The following is a 24,180-nucleotide window of genomic DNA, read 5'->3' on the forward strand; positions in this document are numbered from 1 at the left end:
TATGTCATCTTTATGTTCCCATTATTTGATAAATATTCTTTTACTTTTTTAGAATGTTAGAGGGTTTATAAGTTTAGTAGCAATTTTCCAGATTTTCAAGAAAATTGCAAAATCAGAATTCTCAGGGACCAGTTCAGCTCTGATGTGGAATTGAGGGGCCTGAATGTTAGATACCCCCATAAATCACCCCATTTTATAACCTGCACCCCTTAAAGTAGTCAGAATGACATTAAAGAAGTTTATCAACCATTTAGGCGTTTCACAGAAACAAAAGTAAAGTGGAGGCGGAATTGTCACATTTAACTTTTTTGTAGATTCTTCATTTTAATCCATTTTTTTTTCCTGTAACACAATAGGTAATGAGAAAGAAATAAAGAACTAAAGATTTATTCCCCGAATTCTGATGTACTTAGAAATATCCCATATTTTGGCCTTTGTGCGCTACGTGTCTCTCACACAGGCCTCAGACATGGCATGCTGTGTGGATTTTGGGGCATCCCTTTAGCTTAGGATATTTTGTTGGCATCATATAAAATTACAGGGGCCTTGGGGTGAAAAATATTTTGGGAGACAAGTTGACACTATCATTGGTACCATTCTGGGGTAGATGTGACACTCTGTTTTATTTTATTTTTTATGAGGTGGTATAGGTCGTTCGTCATGCAGTATAAATGACATGTTAACGTTACACTGAAGGTTGATATGATTACAGTGATACCAAATTTATATATGGCATAAAAAACTAATATATATAATCTATATATATATAGAATAGAAGGATGCAGCACTCCCAATTAGTGTTGAAAAAAAACTTGTAGTTTATTCCATGATGCAGATTCCAAGATGGAATAAACTACAATTTTTTTTTTTTCGGAAGTTGTGATCCGGGACACCGAGGTTCCATTGTGCCTGCACCCAGATCATTGAATCTTTTCTTTGGATGTGCTGCTTCTATTTGAGTATATATATATATATATATATATATATATATATATATATGTAACTTTTTTATTTTTTCACTGACTCAATTGTGTGAGACATGTTGATGTATTTGAGGGGACTATTTTTGGGGGTGTATTATACACTTATATATTTATTATTTTTTATATATTTTTTCCTTTTTTGTTTTGTTCAAATGTTTTTATTTTTTTCACTATTTATTGTTTCCACTTTTTTCACAATTTTTTTTTTTTTTTTTTTACTATTATACACAATTGAATGGAGTACACATCTGTACTCCATTGAATTATGTCTGTCAGTACTGACAGGCATAGGATAGATCAGTCCCTACCTTAGGTTCCCTGGCCGGCTTCAGGGAGGCGCTTGCCTGTGCAGTACAGCCGAGCTCAATAAACTGTCACAGCACCCGGTGGAGCTGTGACAGTTTATTCTCATCAGATACATGTACGTGGTGTTGTGGGAAGTCGTCCCTTATCACCATGTACCTGATTTTGCGGGAAGGGGTTAAACACTGTTATACCGGCTGTGCACTTTACATTGTAGCGGAGTGTCATTTCTTCAGTCTTGTCATGTGAAAAGGTATAGTAAAATATTTACAAACATGTGAGGTGGCCAAACTCACCGACAACTTTGGCAGGATTGCTGATGTCTAAATTGTATGGGGGCTTCCTGACAGTACCCCAAAAGCTAATGTTGGGAGAAAAGGGTCAGACATGTTGGATTTGTCCTCCCTGGAGAACATATGAACATGTGGCTGCCAAACAAACGTTCAGCACATAGGTTTTGAAGCTGCATGGCCACCCTAAAGGCCCTCATACACATTACGGTAAACTGGCTTTCAAATTGTTCCCCTGATGATTGATGTTTAGAAAGGGAAGGATGAAGTCATTGGTTTTTTGACACGCATTATGTTTTTGTTCCCAGGGATCTGGCTGGGTCTCATTGCTGAGATCCCCACTGATCAGGAGAACTGCACAGCATTGTTGTTGACAAATCAAAACTTTATGTAAGTTACAGTGCTCATTTAAAGAAACAGTACAGGGAAAAAAATCTATATGCCAGATAAGGGCCCTATTACAAGGTGCAGTTAAGGACTGAACTGGCCCTATTTTAAAGAACATTATCGACCCGTTCAGCCCATAACTGCACCACTGAAAAATCATCAGCTTCACATCCCCCAATGTAATAGATGTTGTGACCATGCACCAAACTATCCTGCGATCGTTCATGCGGCCTTCCTCACCCGATGCTGGAGCTGTGAATAGGCTGTGTAAGCATGCACCAATCTACGATATCGGAGCTTGTTTACTGCGCAGGGTTGGACTATGTAATAGGTTTTGTATTCCTTGTATTACATTGAGGTACATAAATGTGTAACATATTACCCTTTAGGCCAGTGTCGCCCCCCCCAACCTGTTTCTCTCCAGCGTTTGGCTGTCCATGCATGCTGGGAGTCATAGTTTTGTAACAGCCGGAGAGCTACAGGTTGGGAACCACTACTTTAGGCATAGCAGTGGCTGGTTGAACCTGGTGTATAAAAGGAGTTATCAATGAATGAAAGCAGCAGTCTGGATGGTGTTTAGGGGCACCTCTTCCTCTTCTAGTTGTTTGTATGATTTCCCTGTGCGTTGCCATGTTCACTGCTCAAAAAAAATAAAGGGAACACTTAAATAACACAATGTAACTCCAAGTCAATCAAACTTCTGTGAAATCACACTGTCCACTCAGGAAGCAACACTGATTGACAATCAATTTCACATGATGTTGTGCAAATGGAACAGACAACAGGTGGAAATTATAGGAAATTAGCAAGACCCCCCCCCCCAATAAAGGAGTGGTTCTGCAGGTGGTGACCACAGACCACTTCTACGTTCCTATGCTTCCTGGCTGATGTTTTGGTCACTTTTAAATGCTGGCGGTGCTTTCACTCTAGTGGCAGCATGAGATGGAGTCTACAACCCAGGCAAGTGGCTCAGGTAGTGCAGCTCATCCAGGATGGCACATCAATGTGAGCGGTAGCAAGAAGGTTTGCTGTGTCTGTCAGCTTAGTGTCCAGAACATGGAGGCGCTATCAGGAGACAGGCCAGTACATCAGGAGACGTGGAGTAGGCCGTAATAGAGCAAAAACCCAGCAGCAGGACCACTACCTCCGCCTTTGTGCAAGGAGGAGCACTGCCAGAGACCTCCAGCAGGCCACAAATGTGCATGTGTCCACTCAAATGGTCTGAAACAGACTTCATAAGGTTGGTATGAGGGCCCGACATCCACTGGTGGGGGTTGTGCTTACAGCCCAACACCGTGCAGGACGTTTGGCATTTGCCAGAGAACACCAAGATTGGCAAATTTGCCACTGGCGCCCTGTACTCTTCACAGATGAAAGCAGGTTCACACTGAGCACATGTGACAAACGTGATAGAGTCTGGAGACACTGTGGAGAATGTTCTGCTGCCTGCAACATCCTTCAGCATGACTGGTTTGGCAGTGGGTCAGTAAAGGTGTGGGGTGGCATTTCTTTGGGGGGGCCGCACAGCCCTCCATGTGTTTGCCAGAGGTAGCCTGACTGCCATTATGTACTGAGATGAGATCCTCAGACCCCTTGTGAGACCATATGCTGGTGCGGTTGGCCCTGCGTTCCTCTAAATGCAATACAATGCTAGACCTCATGTGGCTGGAGTGTGTCAGCAGTTCCTGCAAGAGGGAGGCATTGATGATATGGACTGGCCCACCCATTCTCCAGACCTGAATCCGATTGAACACATCTGGGCCATCATGTCTCGCTCCATCCACCAATGCCACGTTGCACCACAGACTGTCCAGGAGTTGGTGGATGCTTTGGTCTGGGAGGATATCCCTCAGGAGAACATCCGCCACCTCATCAGGAGAATGTCCAGGCCTTGTAGGGAGGTCATCCGGTCACGTGGAGGCCACACACACTACTGAGCCTCATTTTGACTTGTTTTAAGGACATTACATCAAAGTTGGATCAGCCTGTAGTGTGGTTTTCCACTTTGATTTTGAGTGTGACTCCATATCCAGACCTCCATGGGTTGATAAATTTGATTTCCATTGATAGTTGAATGTGCTGACAACAAAATCACACAAAAATCATCTAATGATGAAAGTATTTGATATGATTAGTTCATTCAGATCTAGGGTGTGTTATCTTAGTGTTATTTATGTTATATGTTATTTTTTTGAGCAGTGTATATCAAACCAGGTTTGTTTCTGTTTCACTTTAATCATTGTGGAATAAATAACACAAAAGAATAAGGAAATAATAGAACATATACCTTCTCTTCCTGACGTCAGGCCTTGGTTTTGTGGCCATCATCCCTGGAGGCATCTGGAGCAGACTGGAGTAGAGCGTGGTGGCATATGGCTTAACATGTATGGTGCCAGTTAGACAATGAGGAAATAAAGATGTCTATAGTCTGAATGACTCCAGTTTAAGACTGTATTTACCCAAAAGGGTCTCTGGCCTGTAAAACTAGTAAATTGTGTTGTTCCTAGTAAAGGCCTGAGGGGGCTTAGCATAGAATGCTTGTGTCATGAGCTGCCCCTTCTGCCCTGCACTAGAAGTGGCTTATTCTATCAGTTTTTTTCTTTAAATGGGCACTATTACTTTAAAAAAAAAAAAATAATAATAATTTTTGCCATGTTGTAGAGAGAAGTTCAGAACCCATCCAATCTCTAGAACAAGAGGGAGAGTGCGCTAAAGACGTTCCCTTCCAACTCTGTTCCAGGTGATAGAGACATACTTACAATGTAGGTCTACGGATTGGCTCAGTTACTGACTTAGAGTGCGGGGAATAAAGCACTTAGCTATGTGCTTCTCTCATTGCTCCTTCTAAAGATGGTTGGGGTGTGAACACTTAGGCCACGCTTACACATCAGAATTTCCATGCTAGGCGGTCCGAGCAGTTTGCAGAATGTCCACACGGAGATTTTTCATGTGGACATTCCGACATGGGAACATAGCCTTAGACCCTGATCACCCAGAACTATTCACATGTATCTAGGACATGTCAAATAGTTTTTTAAAGCGACAGGTACACTTTACAATAGCAGGAGGCTTACTAGTCCTCAAGTCTGCTCCAACTTGCCCTAGGAATAAACTGAGATAGACCGGCTACTAGTGACAAAGCTAAATCCCTTATAAAAAACTGGGTTACAGTTGTGTAGGGTTGTGTCCCTAGTGAACCAATCCATCAGCTTTTCAACTCGGCACAATATTGGCAGCAAAGAAAAAGCTTGGCAGCTTTCTTTCCATCCCATTCCCTACTACAGCCTGCATTATTAATCCGATTTTTCCCTAATACAGTTATGTAGAAAACCTTTGGAAAGAAACAGATTTATAAAATGCAGACTGAGACTTCCACGTCCCTCATTTATATACTCAGGTGTCCAGTCCTGCATATTTACCTGGGGATTATCGCTGGGAGCCGCCTCTCTATACATTCGTCATATTCCATCAACACCAATATTTATGTAGTTCATTGGTTTAGTGCATACTGATTCCTGTATTTTTTTTCCTCCATATCATGTAGCTGTGTAATTGGAGAATGAAAGCTCTGGATGTCCGCCTCTGTAGGGCCATCATGGCTTTCTTCTATATGAAACAAGTTAGGAATATATGTGGACTCGTGTCTCTTAGAATACTAGTAATGGACAAGGTAATTTAGAGTATAGGCCTAATGCATGTTCTAGCATCATGTCTTATGTGTATTGTTACCTAAAATACCTTGGAGCTATACTAGTAGTGGCCGGCTAGCTCCAGCAGCCAGCACGTTAATGTATGGCCAAGTTCACATGAATTCCATGCAATCTGAAACAAACTACAGTACAATGTAAAATTGGCATACATTCCTATTCATGTTCTAAGACTCCTGGTCGGTGTGAAACGCGGACTTGAAGGGAAAGCTACAAGGTGGTATTAGAGGGCTGCTTTGCATATCTCTGTTCCCAGAATTCCATGGGGAGCATGAATGACCTATACCTCTTAGGCTACATTCACACTACTCTTGCGCCCTGTCAATAACTGTCGTCAAACTCTTTTTTTTTTTTTTTTTTTGGGGGGGGGAGTTTGACGGCCATCATTTTGACGGGTGCAATGGGCAATAACAGGTCCAGATGGACCCCATTATAGTCAATAGGGTCCATTGGGTGTCGCTATTTTCAGAGAATAGCGGGAGAAAAAGACGGTGCAAGCACTATTTTATCACCCGCTATTCTCCCTGGCGGTCTTGATGGCCGTCACACTACTGGGGTCATAACGGTAGTGTGAAAGGGGCCTTAATATGTCTTTATGATGCACTGCTCAAGGACAAACCTTACCCCTTTCGTCCCAAGATAATAGGCATCACAACAGCCAGCTAGCACCCTACTTTGTACAGGTGTGGAGCAATAACCTTAAAACAGCTCCAAATGAGTATTCTTTCCTTCTGGAGAGAGTTCTGGCTTAGTGTACACTTTCAGTCATGTTCTAAGACACCTAGTTGGAGTGAAACACTAACTTTGAGGAAAAGGTAGGCTGAGAGAGCTGCTATGCATATCCTTTCTGTTCAGAATTTACACTGGACCATGAATGGCGTATAAGTATCCACATAGCGTTATGAAGCGCTGCTCAAGTGGAGACATTACCCCATTTGTTCTCAGCCTTTTATAGGGGATGGCTAAGCTGTTGGTAAACCACAGTTAGCCAGTTTATTACTCCCAGAACAAAATAAATAAAAAAATAATTTCCATGCTGCCGGCATAAAAAAATTCCCTAATTACCTGTAATGCTTCCCCGATGCCTCTGGTATCACTGCGATCCTTTTCTTGGTGCTGGGGGTCAATGCCTTAACTAATCACTGGCTGCAGTGGTCTCCGTGTGATGTATTGAGCCCCAGCACTGGTCGTCTTTCTGCTGCCAGGGCCTGCTTTGGTAAGTGGCAGGAGGTAAGTAGAGTTTTTTTTTTTTTTTTTTTTTTTTTTTTTTTTTTTTTTTTTTAAGCCTGTGTGTGACTTTGCAAAAACGTTTAATGTCTGAAAATTATTAAAGGTAATCAGCCATCAAAAAAATCAAACACTAGTCCATCAGCTGATCGACCCAGGTTAAAGGGCACTTAGGCAGTCAGCTGCAGATGGGTGGGTTCAGCTGACTTTAAAGGGGTACTTCGGTGGAAAGCTATTTTTTTTTTAATCAACTGGTGCCAGAAAGTTAAACAAATTTGTAAATTACTTCTATTTAAAAATCTTAATCCTTCCAGTACTGAGCTGCTGATTTTCTCTTGTGTCTGACCACAGTGCTCTCTGCTGACACCTCTGTCTATGTCAGAAACTGTCCAGAGTACGAGCAAATCCCCATAGCAGACCTCTCCTACTCTGGACAGTTCCTAAAATGGACAGAGGTGTCAGCAGAGAGCACTGTGGTCAGACAGAAAATAAAAAAAGAAAAGAACTTCCTCTGGAGCATGCAGCAGCTAAGTCCTGGAAGGATTAATATTTTTAAAAAGAAGTAATTTACAAATCTGTTTAACTTTCTGGCATCAGTTGATTAAAGTGTGTGATCATTGACATCCACTGGGCTGTACTGTACTGGGCTTTCCAGTAATCTAGCAACGCTTAGTGGGCTCCAAAGCCTAATTAGAATTTTTGAATATTTCTGCACAACAGACTCTTCCCAGCAGATTGTTGGCCTAGAGAAGGATCGGGCATGTTAAATACCTGTTCCATTTCAACATGCCCAGTCCTTTTGTTCTGCTCAGTCACTGCTGAGGGAGCTTTCTCTCCTCCATTAGATACATATGATCGATACTGTAAAATACAGATTTTGAAATGTCATAATTTACTATTTTGTTCCGTTTTTTCCCCCCCACCTTTAGTGATCTTGCTCCACGTATGAGCAGAGACTCTGAAAACTGGGCAGGATGGTGGTGGCTTATGGGCCCATTAGAAATTCGTCTAGGGCCTGTTATATATCATTATTATAATTTTTTTTCACCTTGAGCTGTTAATCTGTTGTGCTTCCCGTTCTCCCTGAAAGTTATGTAACTCTTGGTAGGTGAGGTGTGTCTACAGAGTGTAGAATTTCTTCAGCCCTTGTCAGACTTACATCTCCTGTCACCTGCCAAGTACAAACACGTCATACCTCTATGGCATGTGTAATGTAAAAGTGTAGCAAGCCTCCAGGAGAAGTCTACTTGTGCTGACTTACATGTCTGGAGTATATACTGTATATCTAGTCAACACAAAATGCAGTCACGCAGCGAGGCTCCGTGTGTATTCCAAACCCTTAAATGCCAAACGATGCTCTCTCTACCATAGCACTGGAGCCTTCCACCTATTTGAGCGTGTGTGTTATGTAGGCCTTTCTGTCAGTGTTGTCTGGGCTTCTGACAGTTCTCATTGCAAGCTATTGGGATCTATCAAGTAGTGGATCTTTCACAACATTAGCTCTCCTATTAAAAGCTGAAGACATGATAGAGAAGATGTAAGAAGAGTCTAAATCTTTTAAAAGTTAATCCGCTAGGAGCAGTGGTCTACTCTTGGGAGAACATTCAGGACATGTTCACACAGGCAAAATCCGCTTTGCAAAAAATCTCCTCAAAATGAGTATGTGGTTTACAGTGCTCTGCGATCTCCGGTAGCTCCGTAAAGAGAGAATAATGCGATGGCTTGGCACGTGCTCATCTTACCACTACATTCAGTTGGGAGAGTTGGGTCGCCATTTGGAAGATCGCAGGGTGTCCCAGTGGTCTGAACCACTGTATTCAGACACTGATTTTGACACTGAAGGGAAAAATGACTGATGCTGGAATACCCTTTAAGGGTGCGTTCACACGCTAGTAGCTAGCAGCAGGAAACCCGCTGCGAGTTACGCTACCATTGATTTAAATGGGTCAGCGGACAGTCCGCAAATCTGACACTATTGTGGACTGTCTGTGGACCTATTCAAATCAATGGTAGTGTAACTCGCAGCAGGTTTCCCGCACAGTGAAACACGCTGCTGGTAATAGCGTGTGAACGCACCCTTAAAGAGAGACTGTCAGCAGTCTTGAGCATTTATATTGACAGCATTACACAGCGGTTAGGGAGGGGAGTGGAAAAATACCTGGAACTTGCATGACCATAAAAAGATTATTTTAATGTCTTAGCCCCTCCTCTCAGCTATGATTGACCGGTCTGGCATCCAGTCAGGAGACTGCTAGAAATGTAAGTCATAGTTGAGAGGAGGCAATGGAGAAGCTCTTGATAAGGAGCACTAAAGGTGTCAAAGAAGAAGAGCCTGCCCCCTGGACACTTGCCTTGGTGGCCTCCGCGACATAAAACAACAGTTTTCTGAGTCATACAAGTTGCATGACCAAGACACTAGATATCATTACACTCCCCCCTTAACCTCTGTATAGGGCTGGCACCAGTTTTGATTGCTCATAACTGCTGACAGGCTCCCTTTTATGTCATGGTAACATTTGCAGTCATGTACCGGGTACTCCGCCCCTAGACATCTTATCCACTATCCAAAGGATAGGGGATAAGATGTCTGATCTCCCTGTTGCACCCAGCGTTCATTTAGAGCGTCGGGTGCAGCGCCGGGGCTCGTGCCGTCATGGACACTTTCCCACAATGCAAGTCTATGGTCACGCCCCCCATAGACTTGCATTGAGGGGGCGTGGCCATGATGGCACAAGTGGCCCGTGGCCGTGATGTCACGAGCCTCCGATCCACATCGACAGTCATCCGAGACAGAGCGAAGTGCCCTCCATGCATCGGATGTCTGGGGCGCCTCAGCTGAGACATAGGGGAAAGGGAATAAGATGTCTAGGGGCGGAGTGCCCCTTGAAGGGTGTGTTCGTACAGGATTAAAATGCTGATTATGTTAAAATTTTAATTTTCCATAGGGAAGTAAAATATGCAACAAATCTGCCACATTTCTTGCCCTGTGTGAATGTACCCTAAAAGGTTTGTGTACAGTTAAACCAGTGAGCACTTAGATTCATCAGAGTATAGTTGTACATCTCCATAAACTGTGGTTTGAGCTCTTAATGCACTCCCTTTACAACCCCAATGGGTTTACATTTATTTTTTATGACCTGTCAAAAGCAGCTGATCGTGAGATCCCATTGATTTCCATAGGGTAGCTGTGCACATGGAGACCAAAATTGACATCATGGTTTATCCAGAGGCATGCCCACCAATTTGGTCACCTTCAGCATCGTATAGTAATCTAATGCAGGTGAAAAGAACTGTCATACTGTATCATAGATGTCCTGTTACGTTTCCTGCAATGGTCAGAGGTGCAGAAGCTATTACCAGACGCCTCATCTAATTTGTTTCCAGTGATTGTGAATGCAGCTCTGAAGTATAATACAGACTGTAAATTTGAATTGTATTTACAAAATTATTCATTAGTTAATGTAGCTGTATAGATAAAATATGTCTGAACACACAGAACATGTTGTTATAGTGTTTGGAGCGGCTATTAGTTCTGCTATATAGGTGACTCTATAACGGATAGTTTGTGCCTTAGATCACTGATGGGACTTTGTAGATGTAACACCCTTTTAGACTCTCTGCTGCTTCCTCATTTGCTACCACAAAATTTTGTTTCGGTTTTGTTTGGCCATTCAGACTGTGATCATTGAGGGGGTAGTGAATATGAAATCTGTAACATTGACTTATCTATGACTAGGTGCGTCGGTGTTCTTTGTATCTGGCATCTGGTAATACGGAGAGTTTGATAATCTGGCACCCTTTCCTAAAACAGAATTGCACTATAATGGAAAATTTTACAAGACTAGAAGCAGAGATAAACAAGTGATCCGTTGTTTAAGGGTGCGTTCACACGCTATTACTAGCAACGGGTTGCCCGCTGCGGGAATCCCTCTGCGAGTTACTCTACCATTGACTTAAATGGGTCCACAGACAGTCCGCAATAGTGTCAGATTTGCGGACTGTCCGTGGACCCATTCAAATGAATGGTAGCGTAACTCACAGCGGGTTTCCCGCAGCGGGAAACCTGTTGCTGGTTACTAGCGTGTGAACGCACCCTTAATCTGTATGTCTGTCTTTCTATCTATCTATCCCAGTGTTTTTCAAACAGTGTGTCTTAAGCTGTGGCAAAACTACAACTCCCAGAGTGCCCGGACAGCCGGAGACTGTCCGGGCATGGTGGGAGTTGTAGTTTTTCCACAGCTGGAGAGACACTGTTTGGAAAACACTGATCTAGCTCATCGTCAGTATAAGACTGGGTTCACGCAGCAGAAAAATCGACAACTTATTTTATTTTGCACAATGATTATATGTTGCAGAATTTTCTCGCCGTGTGAACCCGGCCTTATACAGCTGTCATAAACTCTCCCACTATCTAATGATAATGGGGGAGCCTCATGCATTGGAACAGGGGAGCAGTGGCCCATAGAAACCAATCATTACATTTTTTTACTTCTCAGAAAGATTGGGAACTGCTCCCCTGTACAAGGTTTGAAAAATCTCCTCAATGACATGACTCTTATTCTGTGCTGGTCTATACAGCAAAACATTTTTATATGGAAACTGCAACATGTAAAGATTATTTTATGTGGATAGTCACAAAAAGTCCTGTTTAGGGTAGAGTCATACGTAGCGCATCCGCAGCGTATTTCACACTGCGGATGCACCTATGGCAGTCACCAGAGCCAGCTGCAGCTGGGTAGCTTTGTGTGTTTGCTCGTAGCAGTGGATTTCCCACTGTGCATCTGCTACAAGCAGGCACGCTGCCTACAGCGGGAAATCCACCGCGACGAGCAAACACACAAAGCTACCCAGCTACAGCAGGGAGCTCGCTTTCGTGACTGCCGTCGGCAGCAGGGCTGTGGAGTCAGTAGATAAATGTTCCAACTCCGACTCCGGAGTTTTCTGTACTTCCGACTCCCTGACTCCGACTCCTCTGTATTAATATGCAAATGTATTTATACATTCCTTGAAGGAAAGAAAGGCAACATACCTGTCGTTACCACAGGACTACTGGCTGGGAAGCCAACAGTCTACTGTATTGAACAGTTTGTGTGCTGATCTGCTGCTGAAGATAGGGCAGTGGGAGGATCCAGGAAGGGGCATTTATTATAAAACATGATTTCCCTAGTAGAATCCCATAGTCAAGTTTAAAGGGGTACTCCGCCCCTAGACATCTTATCCCCTACCCATAGGATAGGGCATAAGATGTCAGATCGCCGGGTCCCGCTGCTGGGGGCGCTTTCATTACTACGCAGAGAGAGTTCACTCTGTGCGTAATGACGGGCGATACAGGAGACATCACGGCCCACCCCCACGACCCACACGCCCCTTTCCATAGACTTGTATTGAGGGGGTGGGCCGTGACATCATAATGGGCGGAGCCGTGATGTAACGATGCTCCGGCCCCTGTATCGCCCGTCATTACGCACAGAGCGAACTCTGTCTGTGCAGTAATGATAGCACGGTGCCACAGCGGCGATCCCGGGGGTCCCCAGCAGCGCGACCTGGTGATCTGACATCTTATCCCCTATCCTTTGGATAGGGGATAAGATGTCTAGCGGCGAAGTACCCCTTTAAGCTAACAATCAAGTTTACAAGTTTTATAGCCTTAGCTGAATGGCAGCAGTTTTTCCAATGGTTTACAGCCTCAGTCTTGAACTATTGACCCTCCATTCCCTTCACTTATACAAGTTTCTTTAGTCCTGCTAAAAACATATTTACTTAATCCCTTATCAGTGAGAGGCTAGGTTACCCATGGGTTCCCTGTAACGGCAGAACACAACACTATGGAAAGTACAAGTATTGCCGCTCCTAATTGTGTGTTGCGTGCCATATAGTAAAGCACATGAAAAGCATGCTTCTTCACAGTCACTTAACATGTTCATTTTGTGGTTACATGAGGCACTGCATGCATTGATCTTTATTTTTACAGTAGAGTAGACATTAATTATAACTTTTTGTGAATTGGGACATTTAAACTTGCTTTTTTTTTCTTTTAAATTCCAATCTAAATTTAGTAGGAGTTGGAGTCGGTGCATTGTTTGCCGACTCCGACTCCAGGTACCCAAAATTTTGTCCGACTCCTCGACTCTGACTCCGACTCCACAGCCCTGGTCGGCACATCTGCAGCGTAAAATGTGTCACCCTACCCTAAAATGTATTTTTTTAATGTTAATGTTCTGGGCTCAGTTTGGGGTAAGGTGCAGAACCCTGTATTTCTTGAAGACTGTGTGCCACCTTACATGGAATATTTTTCTTCTCCAGCACTGCTTGTTAGTGGCAGCGATAGGATTAAATATTAAAATGCTTAATGCCCACAGTTCCCAATAGGTGTAGATCCTTACATACTATTTATAGTTATATTTGCTGCCATGAGCGGCAGACACTGTGTAATCAAACTTATAAAATTACCTTTTTATATCTCTTACAAGTGTCAAGAAGGTGGCACACAGCCTGGCACACTACCTCACTCACCCTCACTTCCCAGGCCCTTCTTGACCAAGCATCAAACAGACCTGACAGATTCCCTTTATTGGTTAAACTGGCCAGTTGTTGCCCCATGTACAAGACTAAGTGATGGATGAAATGGGGGAGATTGGACATGAAATTGGGAGATTTCACCATTTGCTTATTATATCGCAATCATATATTGAAATAGCAGTATTTACCCCCATAATCGCAATCGCATATTTTTCCCACATTATCCCCACATTTTTCCTGTTTTTTATAATGTTAAAGGATGAGACAAAATTAAATAATGTAAGAACTTTTTCCACCTTTAGGGTAGGTTCACACCTACAGGATCTGCTGAATTTTTTCTGCAGCTGATTTTGCTACCCATTGACTTTAATGGGTAGCAAAATCAGATGCACAAAATATGCAGCACGTGATCCTGTACGTGTGAACCTAACCTAAGTGTGACCTATAATGTGAACAATTTAATTGACATACAAACTGAAATCTTTGAGGGGGTTAGAAAGAGAGAAATAAAACCTGGTTGCATACAGGTGCACACCCTCTTATAATTAACCAATCACATTCATACTCGTGTTAAATAGAAGTACTTACACACCTGCCATCATTTAAAGGAAAACTGTCACTGATCAATATGCTGCCAACCATTCCCAGATCCGTCCAGCCGTTCACCTGTTATCTTCATTATTCATAATATGCAAATGATCTAATTGGCACAGGCGGGGTTACATGCCTCCATCTGGCACTGTGATATCAGTGCCGCTCGTCCGCAGCACCGCCCGGCTTATGAATATTCATCCCCTCCCTCCCTCCCCTCTGCTCCCCACTCTCTACAGGACTCCACTGCGCTGAGGCCGCTTCTGGGTATACACAGGAAGTGGGAAGGGCCTCACTGTGCATCTCCGCCCCTCCCTCAGTATGCTGGCAGCTCACATCTCCCCTAGCATTAGCAAAACTACAACTCCCAGCTTGTCCTCACTGACAGTAGCGGGATACAAGTTGACAGTGGGAGGAATTTTCCTCCAGCTGTGAGCCCTGCGCTCACAGCTGTCAATCAAGGAGTTGTGTCCATGACGTCGGTGATGACGTGTGGACACAGCAGGACTAGTATGTGTCCAAGCAGGTGGGGGGGTCAGTTGTTTGACTGGCTTTTTGAGTATGAAATACAGAAAATTTTCTAATGAAAGCAATTGCAAAACCTATTGGTTTTGCATGCTTTACAACATGTCAAAAGTTTTTGTATCCGACAGTGCCCATTTAAAGGAACTACAGTAATTTCTGGCAAGTACTGGCTCTGTGCTATATGCAACAGCAATCGCCTATATTCCTTATATTTTTTTTCTAAAGCCGAGGAACGTGCTCTCGATTCACCCAAAGTGCAAGAAAAAGTGCAAACGTGTTACACTAAAAAAACGTGCACAAAGGATACGGTCTATCGCAAGCCCTTCTCCGATAGGAGAGAGGCCCCCCAACAAACCTTACCCTTCGCCTCCGGACCAAAAGGTACCTGCGAGGTTCCAGGTTCGATGTCCCTTTTCGCCGAAGCTACTAGGGGACCACAAATGCTCCCGGCATCCCCCTTGGCGTTAGCCAAGGTATCTGCCCGCAGAGCCGATAACGGTAGGTACCCTGCCAAAGCAGGAGTACCCGGGGTGTTTGCAGGGAGGTGCGAAACCTAATGGCCACACACACCTCCCCTAGACCGCCAGGAGGGACACCCAGAAGGGCTACCGCATCCTGACAAATCCTGTGAACACACAACACGCAAAAAGTGACACAGTGAGACAAAAATAAATAAATAAGTGAATGTGTGCAGATATACTGCCCGGACATCCGGCCGGATCTATAAAAATTTCTCTGATCCTAGCCAGAAGGCCGGGAATCAAGAGGTGAGTGCCACAAGGTGAAGAGATTATGGTGCCCGTGCTTCAACTCAGTGAGCCCATACTCCCAGTGAGTTTCGGCACCTCGGGGTCACCACTCCCCGAGGCACAAAAGTACCTCGGCTCTAGACCCTCTCAGCCTCATGGCGAGACCCGGAGGGAACACGTCACATCGGGGCAGCTGTCGAGCTGATTCCTCAGAACCAGCCCCGGAAAGCCCTGGTACACCTGCATCCTCCATGCAGCACCCATCCCCACCAGCATGAAAACTGATAAGAACAGATACTACACTTGATCTTAGCCAAAAGGCCGAGAAGCCTATATTCTTTATATCAAGGAGCTATGGGGTAGGTTGACAAGATGGAGGGTATGTTTGGCTCAATAACAACACTGCACATCACCCCATGCTTTGGGGCTGTGTATTAGCTTAGGGTGTGCACAATTATTCAACAGGTTTTTTTCTTCTTTTTTCTCCCCCTACCCCCTTAAGGACCAGGCCATTTTACACCTTAGGACCAGAGCATTTTTTTGCACATCTGACCACCGTCACTTTAAGCATTAATAACTCTAAGATGCTTTTACCGAATATTCTGATTCTGAGATTGTTTTTTCGTTACATATTCTACTTTATTTTGGTGGTAAATTTTCGGCGTTACTTGCATCCTTTTTTTTGTGAAAAATTCCAATATTTCATGAAAATTTTGAAAATTTAGCATTTTTCTAACTTTGAAGCTCTCTGCTTATAAGGAAAATGGATATTCCAAATACATTTTATTTTTATTCACAAATACAATATGTCCACTTTATGTTGGCATCATAAAATGAACATATTTTTACTTTTTGAAAAAATTAGAGGGCTTCAAAGTAGAGCAGCAATTTTCCAAAATTTCATGAAAATTGCAAAATCTGAAGGGACAGATGTTACAGAACTACAACTCCCAGCATGCCTGGGCAGTCTAGGCATGCTGAGAGTTGTAGTTTGGCAACATCTGGAGGGCTACAGTTTGGGCACCACTGTAACAGTGGTCCCCAAACTGTGACCCTCCAGATGTTGCAAAACTACAACTCCCAGCATGCCCAGACAGCTTTTGGCTGTCTGGGCATGCTGGGAGGTGCAGTTTGGCCTTCCTAGTGGTTGCCACAGTAAAAATCACTTTACTTTCAGTTTCATTTCTCCCCCCCACCGTCGATTCCCTACCTGAGCCTGGATCTCCGGTGAATATCTGCGATGATTGCCGTGCCCCACGAGTCTTCTCCTCCAGGTACCGGCCTCCATGTTCTCCCCCCGTTCTGCCTGACATCGAGGGGTGGGCAGAGCGGGGGGTTTCCATGGCAACCCACCGTCCTGCTCTGCCATTGGTCAGAATCAGTTCTGACCAATGGCAGGGGATGGGAGGAGATCGCTGCATTGCGACCTCACTCCTACCCTGCAGGATGCTGGGGCCTGTCACTCACAGGTCCGAGCATCCCTATTTTCCGTGTGATTGGGTCACCAGAGACCCTATCAGCCCGAAATAGGAGAAAATCGCATGTCTGATTTGACATGCGATTTTCTGCGATCGCCGACATGCGGGGGTCCCGGGACCCCCCTCGGCATTTGCACAGCATGCCTGCTGAAAGATTTCAGCAGACACGCCGTTCCGATCTCTGCCCAGCGCGGCAGAGACCGGAAATACAACAGGACGTTGGGCATTAAAGCCCAGGTAGCGGGGACGTTCCAGAACGTCCTATGTCCTAAAGAGGTTAAAGATTTCAGTTTATATTGCAATTGAATTATTTACGTTATATATCACATTAAATGTGGAAAAAGTCCTGACATGATTTATCTTTGTCTCATTCTTTAACATCACAAGAGCCTGACCTTTTAAAAGCGTGTGTAGACTTTTTAATATCCTCTGTATCTGTGTTAGTGATAAACCCCACTGGACTTTGTCCGAGGGCAGTTGGGGCCATATTGCATACTACCTAACCATAGGTAATTCTTAGTGAACCTTAACAGGAATTCATCACCCCTCTTTGCTGATAAGAGCTGCAGACAAAGTTGGATAGCTGTTACGGTATAAAAGCAAACTGTGCCTTTCCTGGAGTCACACTCATAAAATCACCTTTTTTTCTTTTTTTTTTCTTTCTTCTGAACCAAGTGTCAAGAAGGCAGAAAGTGGTTGCTCAAGTGCCATGGCCCTACACACCACTTCTCACCCTCCCCCTTCTAGCCCCACTTTGATTGATATACAGTGGTCCCTCAACATACGATGGTAATCCGTTCCAAATGGACCATCGTTTGTTGAAACCATCGTATGTTGAGGGATCCGTGCAATGTAAAGTATAGGACAGTGGTCTGCAACCTGCAGACCTCAAGATGTTGCAAAACTACAACACCCAGCATGCCCGGACAGCCAACGGCTGTCCGGGCATGCTGGGAGTTGTAGTTTTGCAGCATCTGGAGGTCTGCAGGTTGAAGACCACTGGTATAGGAAGTTATACTCGCGTGTCCCCGCCACTCCAGACCGTCACCGCTGCCCTGGATGTCGCCTTCCATCGCCGTCGCTGCTGCCCCGTGGCATCACCGAAGCTCTGGCAAGGGCTCTGCTTCCCCGGCATCCTCGTTCTCCGTCGCAGCAATCACGTCGCTACGCACGCCGCTCCTATTGGATGACGGCACGACGTGCGCAGCGACGTGATGACGACGATGGAGAGCGCCGACAATGCAGAGGATCCCGAAGAGGACGCGCCAGGGCCCCCAGGACAGTTAAGTGATAGTCAGCGGACCACACGGGGCACCCTAAACGGCTATTTGGCGGCAGCTGAAGCAGTCTGCGCTGCCGGATAGCCGTTTATGCGATGGCCCCGACATACAAAAGCATCGTATGTTGATGCTGCCTTCAACATATGATGGCCTCTGAGAGGCCATTGTATGTTGAAATTATCGCATGTCGGGGCCATCGTAGGTTGGGGGGGTCACTGTACAGGGCTATGTATGTCTGTCAAGGGGGTCTGGGAGAAAGGTCAAGTAAGGAATGTGGCACCTGACCAGCTTGGAACCGCCTCCTTGACACTTGACCGTTTTTGAAGTTTGGCAAGCACCATCAGCTTCTGCAATGATACAGCTTGCTTTCATACCCTAACAACTATCCAACAATGTCTGCAGCTTTTTGAAGCAAATACAGCTGAGATTCCCTTTAACACTAACATTTATTTCTAAATCTTACACTTGCAGCCACTGAGGGAAGTGTTTTAGTTAACATATTCCTGTGTGACTTTCCATTCATGTAACATAGCATGCATACTTTTAATGGGATTATTAGTTTGAATGAACAACATGAGTATTGTCCAGTTAATTCCTTTGCTGTGGGAGCCGCATTGTTTCACTTTGCCCAATTGAATGGTATTACTGTCACAGTAAGTGCGATCCTCCTACACTGTGCTAGAACATGCTGCTTCATACTGCGGAACTAATTGCTCCTTCGTTGTCATTACAATTTTAGCCTGCATAGATCTATGACTGTACAGTAGAACCTATAGGCCTTAATATATAAAGTAAATCTGTCTCTCTCTTTATTTTACCTGCAGATTTCCAGGTTACGTTATCACAGAGCTCTGCTTCCTGGACTGCCATTCCCAAATACATTAGACTTATCTGCTGATATTCAGACATGGCTAACCGAGGAGGAGCCACCAGACCCAACGGACCAAATGCCGGGAATAAAATCTGTCAGTTCAAGCTCGTTCTCCTAGGAGAGTCTGCTGTGGGAAAGTCCAGCTTAGTGCTACGCTTCGTAAAGGGACAGTTTCATGAGTTCCAAGAAAGCACGATCGGAGGTTAGAAAACATCTAATATAGCTCACAGCTATTACTTTACAAGCACCACTTCAACCTCAAATGAAAAGTTCTGCCATATTCTAATAAAATTTGTGTTTCAATCCCTTATCACAAACATATTATGCTATGCTCAAATCAGGTTGGTGTTGTTGTTTAGCCTGTATGCTGGGGAAGCCCCTGATATACATGCTAAAAGTGCTCATAGGGCTACATTAGTGTTTCTCAAATTCAGTCCTGAAGGCCCCCAATAAGTTATGATATCCCAAACAGATAATGCTTTTGGTGATGGCTGATAACACTGGCCATAATTCTAGTACTTGTTAGCAATCCTTAAAACATGACCTGTTTGTTGGGTCTTGAAGGCTGAAGTTGAAAAATCCTGGGCTACAATATCTGACGGAGGCCAAAAGGGTATCCTTGTGGCCTTAAGGCCCTTATACATTATTTGGTGATTGTTCATTCTAGTAACTCTTGTCCCTCATAATCAGCATGCGTAAAAGGACCAGTGATCAGCCGATCAATGAGCAAACACTACAGCTAATCACATCTATTGTGCTGCCATATAAACTGTGGCTTTTGGCGGCACATCACTGTGTAAACGAGGAAGATGCAGCCGACAGTGCTTAATTTAATCGGCCGCACAAAACGGTATGGATAGTGCAGTAGAGAAGGCTATGGTATCCTGTGTAGATGTTAAAGAGGTTAAAAAGCAAAAAACTTAGGCCCAGATTTATCAGTCCATCTGAGACAAAAATGTCTGATCACAGCTCATTTTGAGAAATTAAAGAAGAGCTGTGATTGGATGCTATCTGTCTGAAACAAAAATCTGGACACATTTGTGTGCCAGCCAGACTGGTAAATTTGAGCCTTTGCCTCTTTCTTTCAAAAACGGTGTCACATCAGTTTTGTTTTTAGAAGTACAGCTCAGCTCTATTCACTTTAATAGAACTGAGCTGCAATACCACAAACAAATTTATGACGATTGTTTTTTACAATAGAGTAGCTATGTTTTTTTTTTTTTTTGTAACCCTGAATAACCCAATTTTTTAAATAGATAGATAGCTACAGATAGAGATAGATGTAGAAAGTCCACATATAAGCAGCACATCCAAACCAGAGCACTTCAATGTAATGGGTGCAGGTAATTTTAGAACCGCGGTCCCTTGGTTCTCTTGTTCATATAGTAGACACGATGCAGCACACCAGAGGAGTATCATGTAAAAGGTGATTTATTCCATGATGTAGACAGAGACTACGTTTCGGCGGCGTGAGGTGTGTACATCATGGTACATCATGGAATAAATCACCTTTTGCGGCATCGTATCTACTATATAGATGTAGATATCAATAAATAGAGCTATAGACATACACCGCTCAAAAAAATTAAGGGAACACTAATATAACACATCCTAGATCTGAATGAATGAACTAATCGTATGAAATACTTTCGTCTTTACATAGTTGAATGTGCTGAAAACAAAATCACACAAATTATCAATGTAAATCAAATTTATCAACCCATGGAGGTCTGGATATGGAGTCACACTCAAAATCAAAGTGGAAAACTACACTACAGACTGATCCAACTTTGATGTAATGTCCTTAAAACAAGTAAAAATGAGGCTCAGTAGTGTGTGTGTGGCATCCACGTGCCCATATGTCCTCCCTACAACACCTGGGCAAGCTCCTGAGGAGGTGGCGCCAACTCCTGGACAGTCTGTGGTGCAACGTGGCATTGGTGGATGGAGCGAGACATGATGTCCCAGATGTGCTCAATTGGTTTCAGGTCTGGGGAACGGGCAGGCCAGTCCATAGCATCAATTCCTTCCTCTTGCAGGAACTGCTGACACACTCCAGCCACATGAGGTCTAGCATTATCTTGCATTAGAAGGAACCCAGGGCCAACCGCACCAGCATATGGTCTCACAAGGGGTCTGAGGATCTCATCTCGGTACCTAATGGCAGTCAGGCTACCTCTGGCAAGCACATGGAGGGCTGTGCGGCCCCCCCAAAGAAATGCTTTCCCACACCATTACTGACCCACTGCCCAACGGTCATACTGGAGGATGTTGCAGGCAACAGAATGTTCTCCACAGTGTCTCCAGACTCTGTCACATGTACTCAGGGTGAACCTGCTTTCATCTGTGCAGAGCACAGATTGCCAGTGGCGAATTTGCCAATCTTGGTGTTGTCTGGCAAATGCCAAACATCCTGCGCGATACCACCCTCATGGAGTGTATTTCTGACCGAGTGGACACATGCAGATTTGTGGCCTGCTGGAGGTCATTTTGCAGGGCTCTGATAGTGCTCCTCCTGCTCCTCCTTGCCCAAAGGTGGAGGTAGCGGTCCTGCTGCTGGGTTGTTGCCCTCTTACGGCCTCCTCTACGTCTCCTAATGTACTGGCCTTTCTCCTGGTAGCGCCTCCATGCTTTGGACACTATGCTGACAGACACAGCAAACCTTCTTGCCACCGCTCGCATTGATGTGCCATCCTGGATGAGCTCCACTACCTGAGCCACTTGTGTGGGTTGTAGACTCCATCTCATGCTACCACTAGAGTGAAAGCACCGCCAGCATTCAAAAGTGACCAAAATATCAGCCAGGAAGCATAGGAACTTAGAAGTGGTCTGTGGTCACCACCTGAAGAACCTCTGCTTTATTGGGGGTGTCTTGCTAATTGCCTATAATTTCCACCTGTTGTCTGTTCCATTTGCACAACAGCATGTGAAATTGATTGTCAATCAGTGTTGCTTCCTGAGTGGACAGTGTGATTTCACAGAAGTGTGATTGACTTGGAGTTACATTGTGTTGTTTAAGTGTTCCCTTAATTTTTTTGAGCAGTGTACATAACATTCAGGCTCTATGGATGACAGATGCCACAATACAACATCCATTTATCATATATATATGTCCCAGTGTATAACTGAAACAGAAGCCGTAAGTGTGATGTAAACCGAACCAAAGTTTGTCATTGAGTAAGAACAATTCAGAGACTACAAATGTTTCCATTTCTGATCCCGCTCTCAGCAGACAAGTGGATACAATTGTATCCAGTCTACACAGTACTCTGTGAGATAAATCAGCTTGGACTCCAGGCCGATACGCTGTGCCAAACTACCAGACAGCTTGTACAGCTGCTACTGATGTATTCTGCTCACAGATTTGTTAGTGGAGAGCAGGACTAGGTGTATAGCAGTCTGCTGACTGTGTTCTGGTTTGTTTGGGAAATAGTAATAAAAACACAAAGTATATCAGAATGTTGTAGAACTTTTCATTTATACAGTGATTCAATTATTTACACAAAACTAGAAAACAGTACAGTGATCCCTCAACTTACAGTGGCCTCAACATACAATAGTTTCAACATACAATGGTCTTTTCTGGACCATTGTAAGTTGAAACCAGACTCAACATACAATGTACGGACAGTCCAGATCTGTGAAACATGTAAATGGCCGAAAGAACTGACCAATCAGAATGGGCATTCACTGGTAAAACCCCTGTATTACTGAAGTGTATGCACTGACTGGTGTCTGGTAGTGGTATTACATGTTCTGTACTCTGTACCAGGGTTAGCTGCTCCTTTGAACACCAGGTGAGGGTGACCCCCATGTAACTTTTTTAGGACATTGCTTGTACTGTACAGGACCCGGAAGAAGCTCTTGTCCTCTACATAGACCAGTGTTTCCCAAGCAGGGTGCCCCCAGCTGTTGCAAAACTACAACTCCCAGCAATGCTCGGACAGCCTTTGGCTGTCCGAGCATGCTGGGAGTTGTAGTTTTGCAAGAGCTGGAGGCTCCCTGCTTGGGAAACACTGACATAGACAGTGATTACAGCTCCCAGCAGATCTTTCTTACTTTTATATGTAAGGATTTGCTTTATCTGTATTAGTTATCTACTTCTTTTTCTTTAATCCTCACTTTTTCCTATTTTTGGATGACATTTTGGTGGCTTTAGAACCAATTACCAGGTTTCCATAGAGTTCTGGTCTCAACATACAATGGTTTCAACATACAATGGTTGTCCCGGAACCAATTAATATCATAACTTGAGGGACCACAATATTGTGTCTTTTATCTGTTTTTGGGGGAAACAACAACTATTATGCCGGGCATTATATTATCTGTAAAGTTATATGTACAATAGAACTCTCATATATATATATATATTGTGCATTTCACCTTTAGGCTACAGTCCCACGTAGCGCTAACGCAGCGTATTTCAAGCTGCGCAAAATGTGCTGCGTATTCTGAAATGATAATGCGTACTGAGCATACACATCGGGCTAGCCAGCAGCAGTGCTCAGTGCAGAATACGCAGTGGATTTCCCGCTTCACAGCACATTTTGCTCAGTGTGAAATACACTGCGTTAGCGCTATGTAGTACCGTAGCCTAAGGAATCTAGGACTATGACTTGCTTGTGACTAAAATGGTTATCTATGCCAGTCATCTTACAACTACTACTTCATTTTTGACCATTTTTACACAGTGGAAATGACACCAAGATTTTCCTAACGCTTGAATGAAAGACCAACCTGGTCCTCCTCTCCTTTATCACAGCATCACTTATCCTGTTTTCCATCCTGGACAGGAAAGCTGAGTGATCACTTTCATGGGAGATGTACTGTCGATGATAACTTTCATGGGAGATGTACTGTCGATGATAACTTTCATGGGAGATGTACGGCTTATCTCCCAATTTACCCCAAAACAGACACCGATCAGCCATAATATTAAAAAGTTATCACAGAAAGATCTGATGCAATTATGAGCCACTCAGGGAGGATGGAAGACTGTCCCCTGGGTTCACCCTACTTCTGATATCAATCCATCTTGGTGTCTGAGTGAGTGGTCCATAACTGGACCGATTTATCATTAATTTATAGAATTAGCTTTGCTGGTTTGTCATATCTTGTTTTGGTTTAGCCTGTCATTTTTCCTAGTTGTTGTCCCCTGATGAACCCTTCACATTTGCTAATTATCTGAGTACAGGGGGGAAACGCGTCGGGACTTTGATACCTAAGTGTTTACAATACACTGGTGTTTAGGACAACGTTTGTACATTTAA

The 24,180-nt window shown here is 44.0% G+C and overlaps 2 protein-coding genes and 1 pseudogene across 3 annotated transcripts in view; 1 reads left to right on the forward strand and 2 right to left on the reverse strand.

Annotated features, from left to right (window-relative positions):
• EFHB (EF-hand domain family member B) overlaps positions 1 to 24,180 on the reverse strand; it is a 112,101-nt gene that overhangs the window by 64,428 nt on the left and 23,493 nt on the right. The gene's annotated exons all lie outside the window — the stretch shown is intronic.
• RAB5A (RAB5A, member RAS oncogene family) overlaps positions 1 to 24,180 on the forward strand; it is a 57,330-nt gene that overhangs the window by 5,915 nt on the left and 27,235 nt on the right. For both annotated transcript variants that reach the window (XM_056519957.1, XM_056519958.1), the window contains exon 2: positions 18,864 to 19,112. In XM_056519957.1, coding sequence (XP_056375932.1) covers positions 18,947 to 19,112 — 166 coding nt within the window. In that variant the 5' untranslated portion in view covers positions 18,864 to 18,946. The remainder of the gene's footprint in view (positions 1 to 18,863; positions 19,113 to 24,180) is intronic.
• On the reverse strand, positions 15,505 to 15,614 carry LOC130274661 (U2 spliceosomal RNA; annotated as a pseudogene).

Source organism: Hyla sarda, chromosome 5, assembly GCF_029499605.1.
Source record: "Hyla sarda isolate aHylSar1 chromosome 5, aHylSar1.hap1, whole genome shotgun sequence".
NCBI classification, from domain to species: domain Eukaryota; kingdom Metazoa; phylum Chordata; class Amphibia; order Anura; family Hylidae; genus Hyla; species Hyla sarda.